The sequence below is a fragment of the Fundulus heteroclitus genome, chromosome 1 (assembly GCF_011125445.2).
Source record: "Fundulus heteroclitus isolate FHET01 chromosome 1, MU-UCD_Fhet_4.1, whole genome shotgun sequence".
Classification (NCBI taxonomy): Eukaryota; Metazoa; Chordata; class Actinopteri; order Cyprinodontiformes; family Fundulidae; genus Fundulus; species Fundulus heteroclitus.
In genome coordinates, this window is record NC_046361.1 from 23,703,616 (window position 1) to 23,716,731 (window position 13,116).

The window sequence follows — 13,116 nt, forward strand, 5'->3', positions numbered from 1 at the left end:
AGAGGAATATTACTTGTAAGCCAATTATTGAACTCAAATGGTCACTTATTTATTGTCACTTACTTATTGTTATTCAAAATCACATTTTCAATTTCCTGTTACAGCTAAAGAATATGCCCCAAAATGCAGCATTTTGGTCACCCCTGCGGTTTTTAAACTGTTGATTGATTGATTTGATTGATTGATTGATTGATTGATTTTCAAATGGCAAGAAGTTCCCACCTCTCCTCCCAAGATTAGCAACTGATCAAGGGGTTAAAAGTGAAATTGTCATATGCTACAAATTTTTAGGTATTTTGATTGGTGATAATAACTACACTATATTTAACGCAAGCATGTAAGCTATTGCAGTCAGTGAGCTTCAAAAGTTTGAGTCTGACAATGTTTAATAAGATAAAGATAAGATAAGTCCTTTCGTCTGACTGCATTTTACAGTTAAAAACCAGGTGCGGCTTCCTGCCAACAAATGACACAAGGAGGCGGGCTGAGTTTTCCAGACTTTCTAGTTTTCTAGAACAGCAAAGACACACATCCAATTGACTCACTTTGTTGAGATCTTCTACATCTATAGGGTTACGTTTTCCTCCTCTGTATTTTAGTTTTGGCTGTTTTCCAGATATGGATCCTTTCAGGAAGAAGTTGGTGATTGTTGGGGACAGCTCTTGTGGGATGACCAGTCTGCTCACTTTTTTCAAAAAAGACGTAGATTACGTGCCTACTGTGATTCCGATCTCTGTGGTGGATTTTGAAGTAGATGGGAAACAGGTAAGGGAGGATGTCACCCTGGCTGAGTTGGTGAGCAAACAAACAAACAAACAAACAAAAAAATCCCAAATTTTTCCAAGGTGAGCATGCCACTGATACTTTAAAATAACTTGATTAAATTTTAAAGTTGTGATAAGCCATTGAGTAATCCTAGGAGTAATCGTGCTTGCCATTTTAAGACAATACTATATAATCTATAGTATTATTAGAGTTATAATCTAAGGGCAGGTCATAATTTTAAAGTTCAGGCACTGAGAAGCACTAGGAAAAGCTGTTGTGTGTCTGTATATGGCATTAAACTTTGGAATCGATTGGGGTTAGAGCTCAATCAGTGTGCAGATATTTATCATTTTAAATTAAGACATAAAGAAATATTACTGTCTAAGTAACATGACTGAGGATGGGAATGTGTAACTGTTACTTAGTGCGCTTGGGTACCATTAATTTCAATGTTGTTTTTGATAATGAAGATTTTGTATTACTATAATTGAAGGGCTATCTCTATTAATAAATAGATACATAAAAAGATGTTATGTTCAGTAACAAGACAATTCAAAATGCACTACATTAACAGAACATAAGAAAAGAAAACATACAGAGGAAAGCACATTGCAGTTTAATAGTAGCTGAGGGTCAAGATATAAGATTAGTTGGACGACAAACTTCAATATTAATATTTAAAGGCAACTCTGAACACAGGGACTCAGGGTTTCAGCACTTTTACGGTCTTCTGGGAGTTTGTTCCAGATGAATGGAGTTTAAGAACTAAATGCTGCTTTTCCGTGTTTAGTTCTGGTTCTAGGTATGCAGAGTAGGCTGGAGCCGGAAGACCTGTTCTGGATCAGCTGCAGTTTTTTAAAAGACCTGTGAAAACACTGTTACAGTAGTTGATAAAGATGAAGATAAACACAGATTATTCTTTTCTAGATCCTGCTGAGACATTAGTCCTTTAATCCTGGAAATGTTCTTCAGGTGACCTCCCGCCTCTCTGCCTGCTCGGACGCTTTTTTCTCTGCTCCCTGCTTGCTTGCATTTTCCTGCGTTTTACTTTTTATCTCCTTTTTATCTCTTTGCCAAAACCACGGAAAGTTGGATTTAGTTATTTTTATTTATTTTCTTTTTATTTATTTTTGATTTTGATTTTGCAAAGATGCCTACCTTCACCACAGTGGACCTTGACACGCTTCTACAAAAGATCGCCGTTATAGAACAGAAGATATGCCGACTCGAACTGAATTATGATGTAAACGGCGCGTATGGAAATGAAACAACCCTGCCTGCGACTCCAAACGGGGACCACCAGCCCAGCAACTCTCTGAACAAACAGATCCCTGAGGAAAATGAGAATCCCTGGATCACTCAGGGTGCAAGACCAAAGAATCAACGAACCCCACGCCTAGACAAAGAAAACTGGCCCAGACTACAGAGAGATGTCCCAGGACAAGTGAAACAACAGCGGACTGTTCCCACAACAAATGATAGGAGTAAACCTGCTGGAAATGCTGGAATTCCTTTACGAAACAGATTCGCTCCGCTCCAAAATGTGACCCAGGAGAATCATGACAACACTCAGAGGTACGTCAACGACTTTCGCTCTAATACATCAGAGAAAAGACATGCCACGGGGCCAAGGACCCTGATTTTATGCAGTGGGTCTGTATGTGGGATTAAACATTTCTGTAACAAGAAAAACACAGAGGTCGACTCAAACTATGGCCTGGTGTCTGATTTATTAGACATCCTTCCAAGGATCTTGAAAGAGCGCCCGACCTTGGAAAAACTCATAATACAAGCTGAAGCCCTGGGCGACGTCACCCGGATAAGAAAATCAGAAGTATTGAAAGAGGATTACATTCGTCTGTTGAACTTAGTTCATGGCAAAAATGTCAAGGTGCTTCTGAGCGGCCCTTTCCCGCCCGTGGCTTGTGGAGACGAGATTTTTTCCCGAATTCTGATGCTAAACAAATGGCTGGAAAAAACATGCAAAGAAACAACTGTAACCTTCATAGACAACTTTAACATCTTCTGGGAAAGAAGACATCTGTTCAACAGAGATGGTTTCTCTCTAAATAGGTCAGGTGCAAAACGGCTGATTTCAAACATCTTCTATTCTGTGAACCATTTGTCATCAGCTTTGTCCCAAAACAATGTACATCCAGTGTCTAAACAAAAGATAAGCCCAGTGCAGCCCGAACAAGCCAAGATAAACATGGCCAGAAAGATGACACAGAAAGAGGCTACATCAGAGCTACAGGAGAATTCATCCCAGATCTCAGCAGGACAACGAGAGGACCAAGAAAATCCATCGTCACGAACACCGGTCCGGACTACACCCGCCTCGCCTTCCTCTCCACAAAGCCCAGAGGTTCCTTTTCTGGAATTTTCTCCCAACATGAACAAAGTATTTAAAATTGGCCTACAGATGACATCCTCTCCATATAGCCACAGCTCTGTGACTAAACCAGCATCTTCCAAAGGCCGCAGAGCCCCAGATCCTCCTCTACGTATCACGGAACATGCCTGTCCTCAAGACCTTCAGATTACTTCGCTGTGATACACAGCGGGCCCTCGCTGCACGTTTATCAGACAAGACAGTTTCAAGAATCAGCTTGGGTCTTTTCCCGGGAATTACGGAATATCTGTGATGATTCGTGGCAGAAAAAAGAAAAACAAAAGGATAAACAGGAACAAATACTTGAAAGTCATTAACTGTCAGATGCAACCTGCCACAGAGACATCATCAACCACCAAATCATATAAACTAGGTTTATTAAACATTAGATCTCTGTCAGGAAAATCCCTTTTAATTAATGACTTTATTATTGACAACAATCTTGATGTTATGTTTTTAACAGAAACATGGTTACATGAATCTAATGAAGAAGTAATACTGCTGGAGTCAACACCTCCAAACTACAATTTCCTTTGTGAGAGCAGACAGCAAAGGAAAGGTGGAGGAGTAGCAACATTGTTTAATGATTCACTAAAGTGTAAAAAGGTGTTTTTGGGAAAATTTGACTCTTTTGAACATTTGGCTCTCAAGGTAAAGAGCCCGGTACGAACTATGTTTCTGAATGTTTACAGGCCTCCTAAGTCCACATCAAACTTTTTTAAGGATTTTAGTGACCTCTTGTCTGTGATATGTGTTGATTATGACTGTTTAATTATTGTGGGAGACTTCAACTTTCACGTTGACAACCCTGAAGACAGAAGTGCAAAAGAACTGTGTGACACACTTAGAAACTTTGGTTTAACTCAGAATGTTAAACAGCCAACACACAAGCAGGGGCATATTTTAGACTTAATCATCACTAAAGGTCTAAACATTTCACAGGTCAATGTAACTGATGTTGCCTTATCCGATCACTTCTCCGTTACCTTTGAATGTATCATTACCAGTGACTCATTTAGCCAAAGGGACATCGTAAGAAAACGCACCTTTAAGGACAATGCCACTGAAACTTTTATTCAAGCTTACTCTGCTACTTCAACCTTGGGCTGCAACTCAGTAGATGAGCTAGTAGATAACTTTCAGTCTAAAGTCTCAGACATCATTGACTGCATTGCTCCAGTTAAAGTGAAAGTTGTTTCCGGGAAGAAAAAATCTCCTTGGAGAAATGCTCCATCAGTTAGAAGTGAAAAGAGGGAATGTCGAAAAGCTGAACGCAGGTGGAGAAAGAATAGACTCCTGGTTCACTATGACATCTATAAAGAGAGACTTTACAGTTATAACTTACAATTGAAAAATGCAAGAGAATCTTTCTTCTCTGAGATCATTAAGAAAAACATTAATAATGCTCGTGTCTTATTTTCCACAGTCGACAGGTTAACAAATCCTCCTGTGTCCGTGGCTTCAGAACTCCACTCCACCAGGGCCTGCAATGAATTTGCTAACTTCTTTACTGAGAAAATCCTAAAAATTAGAGGATCAGTTTGTACTTCCACACCAGCTCCAGAACCAAAGCCGTACTCAGCTGGAACTTATCCTGACAAAATGTCCCAATTCAGCCAAATAAACTACAAAAGCTTAGAGCAGATCATTCAGCAGCTAAGTTCCTCTTCATGCTGTCTTGATGTTCTACCCACAGCTTTCTTTAAAAAAGTTTTACCTGTCATAGCGTCTGATTTGACTCAGATAATAAACACGTCCCTCCTGTCAGGTGTTTTCCCCCAGTCCCTAAAAACAGCAATTATCAAACCACTGCTGAAAAAAAATAATTTAGACAAACTACTACAGCAGAACTACAGGCCCATCTCAAACCTCCCCTTTATCAGTAAGATTATTGAAAAAGCTGTGTTTCAACAATTAAACACCTTCTTAACAACGACCAGCCGATTTGACGTTTTCCAGTCAGGTTTCCGTGCTCACCACAGTACAGAGACCGCCCTTATCAAGGTGTTTAATGACATCCATATAAATACAGACTGTGGAAGAACCACCGTGCTGGTACTATTGGACCTTAGTGCAGCATTTGATACTGTCGATCACTCCATTCTGTTAGAACGCCTGGAGAACTGGGTCGGCCTCTCTGGTACAGCTCTCAACTGGTTTAAATCCTACTTAAAGGACAGGGAATTTTTTGTATCAGTAGGTAACTTTACATCAGAGATGACAAAAATCCCATTTGGGGTTCCCCAAGGGTCCATTCTGGGTCCCCTCCTTTTCAATATCTACATGCTCCCTCTAGCCCAGATAATAAAAAATAACAACATCAGCTACCATAACTATGCAGACGACACACAGCTCTACATCACCATGTCACCAGGTGACTATGAACCAATTCAGGCACTGAGTAAATGCCTAGAAGAAATCAATACGTGGATGTGCCAAAATTTTCTCCAATTGAATAAAAACAAAACTGAAGTAATAATATTTGGACCAATAGAGGAAAGATCAAAAGTTAGCACACAGCTTCAGTCGCTTCAGCTAAAAACCACAAATCAGGCCCGAAACCTGGGTGTAGTGATGGACTCAGACCTGAACCTCCAAAAGCATCTAAAGACAGTTACAAGGTCGGCTTTCTATCACCTGAAGAACATTTCTAGGATTAAAGGACTGATGTCTCAGCAGGATCTAGAAAAACTAATCCATGCGTTTATTTTTAGTCGAATTGATTACTGCAACGGTGTTTTCACAGGTCTGCCTAAAAAGTGGATCAGACAGCTGCAGCTGATCCAGAACGCTGCTGCCCGCGTCCTCACTAAGACTAAGAAAGTAGAGCACATCACCCCAGTTCTAAAGTCCTTACACTGGCTCCCTGTATCTCAGAGAATAGACTTTAAAATACTTCTGTTAGTCTATAAATCCTTAAATGGCTTAGCTCCTAAATACATCACAGACTTGTTATCAGCGTATAAACCATCCAGACCACTCAGGTCTTCTGGCTCCAGCCTGCTCTGCATACCTAGAACCAGAACCAAACATGGAGAAGCAGCTTTTAGTTCCTATGCTCCAATTATCTGGAACAAACTTCCAGAAAACTGTAAAAGTGCGGAAAGCCTGAGTTCTTTTAAATCAAGATTAAAAACACATTTGTTTATAATTGCCTTCAACTGTCCTAGTTAACTGAATCACCACTTTTTTGTTGTATTTTCTATCTATATTTTATTCCTACTTGCTCTTATTCTGTTTTATTTTGCTATGTTTTAATCATGTAAAGCACTTTGCATTGTCTTTGTACTGAATTGTGCTATATAAATAAATTTGCCTTGCCTTGCCTTGCCTAGGTGATAGAAGGCCAACTTTGTAATTGTCTTTAGATGCCTTTGGTCCATCACTACACCCAGATTTCGGGCCTAATGAGTGGTTATTAGCTGGTTTTATTCAGCTGTAGAAAATTTTGGGCACATCCATCACATGCATTGATTTCTTCCAAGCATTTACTCAGTGCTTGAACGGGTTCATAGTCACCTGGTGACATGGAGATGTAGAGCTGTGTCATCTACATAGTTATGGTAACTGATGTTGTTATTTCTTGTAATCTGAGGTAGAGGGAGCATGTAGATATTTAATAGGAGATGACCCAAGATGGACCCTTTGGGAACCCCACATGTGATTTTTGTGGTCTTTGATGTAAAGTTACCTACTGACACAAAAAGGTCTGTTCTTTAAAAAGGATATCTAACAGGTCTAATAGAACCAGTACCGTGGTTCTTCCACAGTCTGCATTTATATGGATGTCATTAAACACCTTGACAAGGGCAGTCTCTGTACTGTGGTGAGCACGGAAACTTGACTGGAAAACGTCAAAGCAGCTGATGATTTTCTAAGTAGGTATTTAATGGTTGAAACACACCTTTTCCAATAATCTTACAGATAAAGAAGAGGTGTGAGATGGGCCTTCAGTTCTGCAATAGTATTTGAAATTGTTCTTTTTCAACAGCAGTTTGATAATTGTTGTTTTCAGGGCCAGGGAAAACATACCTGACAAAAGGGCAGTGTTTATTATTTGACTAAAACACCAAAATGATACAGGCTCCATTAGCTGGAACTACACAATTACTATAATAGCTCACTAAATGAACTAACAACATATTTTAAGTTGAGGGTTAAAACAACAGCATCAGATATTAATGGAAAAACAGAAGTAGTTGGAATAACTTTGCACGTTGTCAATGGACAGAATATTAAATTAATTGTTCCAAAAACATGCAATACCAAGATGTACACTGGCAAATGCATCTAAATTACGATCGACCAACTCTTTGCCTGTGGTCTTTTAGGCAAGATTTATTTATTTATTTCCACTTACCTATCCTGATAAAAAGAAATACAACCAATTAGCAAGGCAAGGCAAGGCAAGGCAAATTTATTTATATAGCACAATTCAGTACAAGACAATACAAAGTGCTTTACATGATTAAGATATACCAAAAAATAAAATGTAGATAGAAAATAGAATAAAAGCAAGTAGGGATAGAATGTAGTAACAAAAAAGAACATTAAAAACAGTAAAACTGTTTAACTAGAACAGTCAAAGGCAATTTTAAACAGATGTGTTTTTAATCTTGATTTAAAAGAACTCAGGCTTTCCACACTTTTACAGTTTTCTGGAAGTTTGTTCCAGATAAGCGGAGCATAGGAACTAAATGCTGCTTCTCCATGTTTAGTTCTGGTTCTAGGTATGTGGAGTAGACTGGAGCCAGAAGACCTTAGTGGTCTGGAGGGTTGATACACTGATAACAAGTCTGTGATGTATTTAGGTGCTAAGCCATTTAAGGATTTATAGACTAACATAAGTATTTTAAAGTCTATTCTCTGAGATACAGGGAGCCAGTGTAAGGACTTTAGAACTGGGGTTATGTGCTCTACTTTCTTAGTCTTAGTGAGGACGCGGGCAGCAGCGTTCTGGATCAGCTGTAGCTGTCTGACCCACTTTTTAGGAAAGTGGGTTCCCTGGGCATCTTGCAATCTGGTTGGGCTGGCCGAGTGATTGCTGGACATGCACAAGGTGCTAATAAGTGGATAAAAGCTTTAAAGAAGAAATGTTGGAAGAAGGTTGCTCTTGGGGACATTAACTCAGTTTTGTACACTGCACTGGAACACCTGAAATGGAGAACATTTTAAAACAGGGCTTTGCCAGGATGCTTTACAATATAGTAGATGAAACCGAAGTCAACAGTTTCAGAAATGTAATTTGGAGGGCACTGCAAGCAGATAACCTAGCCAGAGTACATCGCTAAACTCTGAAGGGAGGAACACTTAAATATGAATTTCCTGCAATATGCATCTCGGGGTAAATGCGAAATAGAAGCAGGGCAATCCTGGGGTCTGGAGACACCCAGGACACAAGCTACTATGGTTCAAAGCTGCTAAGTCCCACATGGACTTACAGAAATCCTAACAGTGACTATAAACTGTTAGCGGCATGTTGGAGTTGTAAAGAAACTGGACACCAAAAGGATTAATGCACCAGAAGAGACCTTCTTTGTCTGGGAGAGTCGCGGAGTAGGTCCTGACCTGATCCACACCCAGAGATCCACTCACCAAAGTTTTAGCTATAAGGCTGCCCAGAGAATTTGACAGGGGGGGAAACAGTGCCAAGTTTAAGCACGGATCATCAATGGCAAGGTTCTTAGCAATAAATAACTTCTCCAACTTTTTTGATAGACAGCGTCTAGCAATGAAATACAACTATCAATTCTAGCTTTGGACCAAACACAGATTCATTTGTCCAACCTCCAACTAAGGACAAGATGCAAGAAGAGGCAACAGCCTGTCGCTGACAACAGCCTATGTCGTTTCCTCAATGGTCCGTCGCTGCTGTGAAACATGGCCAAATACAATTTCCACCGCCCCCACTGAATTTTTACTGACACAGGATACGTACATCATGTTGTATTCTATTCTATTTCTGGTCTGCTTCTCTGGCTTCCATGTTTGCAGGCTGCTGATCTTTTACCAAGACAAATCACCAAATACCTGGTAACTCCCATTTGATTGGCTCAGGAACCAGTAAATAAACATGGGTGTTGTAGGTTCAGGTATTCTCATCACTTTGTGCATCTTCAAAGTGTGTATAATTATTTTCATGATTTTTAATAAATGTAGCTTCTTCAATGTTTTCTTTGCATTAGCTGGAAGTTGAAAATAGGCAAAGTCTCTGAATCTGCATAACATTCCAGGGGATGTAGGCAGAGGAAAGGATTTAGCCACTCAAGCTCTCAGTTCTCTTTTTAAACATTAAAGGTTACGTTTAAATAGTGTTAGGGTTATAATTTAAATTCAGCATTTATTTCCACCTGGTCCTTATTTCAAATAGATATAAATAAATAAATATATCGACTGATGTGAAAGGCTTATATTGTGATACATTTTTCAGCCATATCGCACAGCCATAGTTGCAGTATATATCAGTGTACATGTATGTACATTTTGCTGGTTTCTCTTTGTCAGTATGGTATGCAGTGTGCATTGTGGTTACCATCTGCTGTATATGTGTATATTGTGCATGTATGGCTCGAAATAAACTTACCAAAGAAACAAAATACAAATTAATCCTCAACTTACTCTATTTTTATCCTATTTGACTAAAAGAGTTAATAACCATAGAGTGGTTATTCACTTCTTTTTGTTGGTCTATCACACAAACTCCTGGTGAAATAAAGCAAAGTTTGTAGTTTTTACATGACAAAATGTAAAAAAGTTTAGTGGTGTCACAACCGGGCTCATTATTAACACTTGTGCAAGGAATGCACTATATGTAGTTTAAATATGGAGAAAAATTATCCCAAAATGTTTGGGACAGTTGACGCAGTTTTGAAAAGCTGCCATAAGGAGATTTTTTCTAATTATACTTACTTTTTTTCTAATTATACTTACTTTGTAAACGTTTTAAGAATAGAGTGTCTTGAGAAAAATAAGAACATTAAAAATAATGTGCTAATATATATATATATATATATATATATATATATATATATATATATATATATATATATATATATATATAGCTATTTATTCGTTTTTGTTAACTATTTAAGAAATTTTTTTTTTTTTTTTGTCATATTATACAATGAAACCCTCACACACAAAATAAAAAAAAAACATACGAAAGAAGGTAGAAAATATTTTTTGTTTAAAAGAATGTTGCTCCTTAGCATTGTCATATTAATTAATATTCCACGTGGCTTTTCTGTAAGTATTACGAAACATTTCTAACACATTTGCTTGTGATATTTGCTTTATAGGTGCCCCTGGCCCTTTGGGACACATCTGGTCAGCAAGACTATCCCCAACTGAGGCCTCTTTCCTATCAAGACACTGATGTAATCCTCATGTGTTTCTCTGTGGATAGCCCGGACAGTTTTGGTATGGCTTATTAGGAGAAAAAACTCAATCTCTCCATTCTCCCGCTCTCTATCTACCATTCACTTACTATGGCCTCAGACTAAGAGGAGCTGGCCTTCTATCTGGGTAGTGTCACAATAAGCTGTAGGTCACAGCGTTCACTCAACCGCTGCATTGCCTGCTGGCAGTGTTCAGAGGTCCCGGTGGTGCCGATACATGGCCTACAAACCATACACAGCTTGGGATAGTCCTTGTTTAAACTTTGTGAGTCACCAAACTTTTTTCCAGAACTTCCTGGAGGTCAACCAAAAGTCTTTATCTATAGCCTCTGGGCACCAGATATAACTCGCTACCAGTCCGTGATCAGTTGACAACTCTGCCCCTTTCTTCACCTGAGCATCCAGGATTCAACCCAGTTAAATTAACCAGTAATACCGTTTCAAAATCAGTTTCCCTTTTGGCCCAAGGTGTCCTGATACCAAGTACACCGTTGAACGTCCTTGGGCTCAAACATGGTGTTTGTTATGAACATCCAATGTCTAGCACAGAAGTCCAATAATGAAACACCTCTAGGATTCATACTGGGCAAACACCTCTTAAGGTATCAGCATCATTGCCAGCAGGAACATTGAAGTTGCTCAGGAGCACCATGGAATCCCCAGATGACACCCTTCCATGACACCATCCAGACACTCCAAGAAGGACGGATAACCTGAAATGCTGTTTAGTGCATCAGCGCAGACAACAGCCACAAACAGAAGGTGCAGAGAGGAAAGCCTCTTGCTCATCCAGAAAACCCAAAATAAGAGACACTCAGACGGCAGACTGTGTGTACTCTGTCATACTCCCAAGTTCTCTCTCCATGAGCATTACCAAAGTAGGAGAGATTCAACTCCCTCTCCAGGAGTTAAGTTCTGCCTAAGCTCTGCATAGAAATGAGTCAAAACATATCTGCTTGTTTCGCTCAACTTCACACACCAACAGGGAATGTCAACTCACTGGTGACACTTCACGTGTCCAAAGTCAGGTTATGCTGCTGCAAATTAGCACACTAAGGACCCTGCCATCACCTGCTGTAAAGCTTGCATGATACCCAGTCCCAACATTCCTCCCAGAAGGTGAGAATCCATCATGGAAAAAGCTTCCTGCAGCTTTTTGTGTTAAGCCTAGCTGTGACCCCAGGAGCTGAGGCTTGACCTCCACACACTTGGCTGGCTCCCATCCTGCCCAGTTTCACAGGGTGCCATCGTCTCCCGAATCTGGGCGAGGATCACATCTTTATTTGATCTGCCAGTTTATCAGAATCCTTGAATTTGCCATGACAGATCGTAACAGGAACCTAAGCTCCAGACAAGCTAGCCCTCAGGATCAAAGGGGTCCACAAAGCCCTCAAAAAGTGGCAATTAGACATGGGGGCTACAAATAATATAACTAAGATTTATTTAGCATTTGAAGAATGGAGAAACGGACGCATGTTGCTATTCAATAACAATCTTCCTTTATTTTCCACAGAAAATATTTTAGAAACGTGGAGTCCTGAAGTAAAACACTTCTGTCCTAATGTTCCAATAATCCTGGTGGGGCTCAACAAGGACCTTCGCAATGATGACCAAACCAGAAAAAAGCTTGCTAAAATGAAACAGGCACAGTATTTTCATTTATAAATTAACTAATTTATTCTTTGTTTTGCATAGTTCAAAATGATTATGTATATGTATCTCCTTCGTTTCTAGGAACCAGTTAAATTTGAAGAGGGGAAAGAGATGGCTCAACGCATTGGCGCCTACAGCTACCAGGAATGTTCTAGCAAAACCGAAGATGGCGTAAGAGAAGTCTTTGAAGTGGCATTCAGGGCAGCATCGGCAGGCAGCAGTTCCAGGAGGAGGTTCTTGTGCGTGCTTTTATAGATTAGTGAAAACCCTAACCCATGTGTGAAAGAGTGAACAGCTCCCATACTGAACGTTGACAGTCGGGAGAAACCATGAAACTTGCAGCACACCAATAATACATGTATGACACACATACGTGTGAATATGAATGTGTCACTGCACACATTAACTTCTCACATCCCATTTTGCATGGAATTGGATAAATAAATCAGTATAAATACCCAGAAGGCAGGCAGTCATATAGACACCTCGTGGGATATTTGTTGAATTACAGCAAACCAACAGGTTCTTGAGAGACATCAGCAACACATTACAAAAACTGGTTGAAAATAAAAAAAAATTCTGATAATACCCGATTTGTTCTACAATCAAATCCAAATGGAACTGGCTGGCTGCTATGTTGAGCTCAATTATAGGTTTATGATGATCATTGTAATGTAGACCATTTAATTGTAATGACATGAATATGTGTCCTATATTTTAATAAGGAAGTATGTTACCACACATACTTTGTGAAGCACTTTAAGCACTTTAAAATCTTTAAAAGAAGTAAAATTACCTAGAAGTAAGCCATTACGCACTGAGACTGCTCTTTTGTTCCCAACCCTATTATAATAAGAATAATTACCGTTATTATGATAGTGTACCGGAATCCAGAGTTGAGCAAAATTA

General features: G+C 39.4%; 1 protein-coding gene across 1 annotated transcript; it reads left to right on the plus strand.

The window, feature by feature from the left end:
- The first annotated feature begins 489 nt into the window (after positions 1 to 489).
- LOC105935880 (transforming protein RhoA-like) lies at positions 490 to 12,528 on the plus strand. Its single transcript, XM_012876479.3, has 4 exons — positions 490 to 765; positions 10,456 to 10,576; positions 12,068 to 12,198; positions 12,289 to 12,528. Exons 1-4 carry the CDS (start codon positions 619 to 621, stop codon positions 12,460 to 12,462), a joined length of 573 nt encoding a protein of 190 aa, XP_012731933.2. The 5' UTR covers positions 490 to 618; the 3' UTR covers positions 12,463 to 12,528.
- The last annotated feature ends 588 nt before the right edge of the window (positions 12,529 to 13,116 follow it).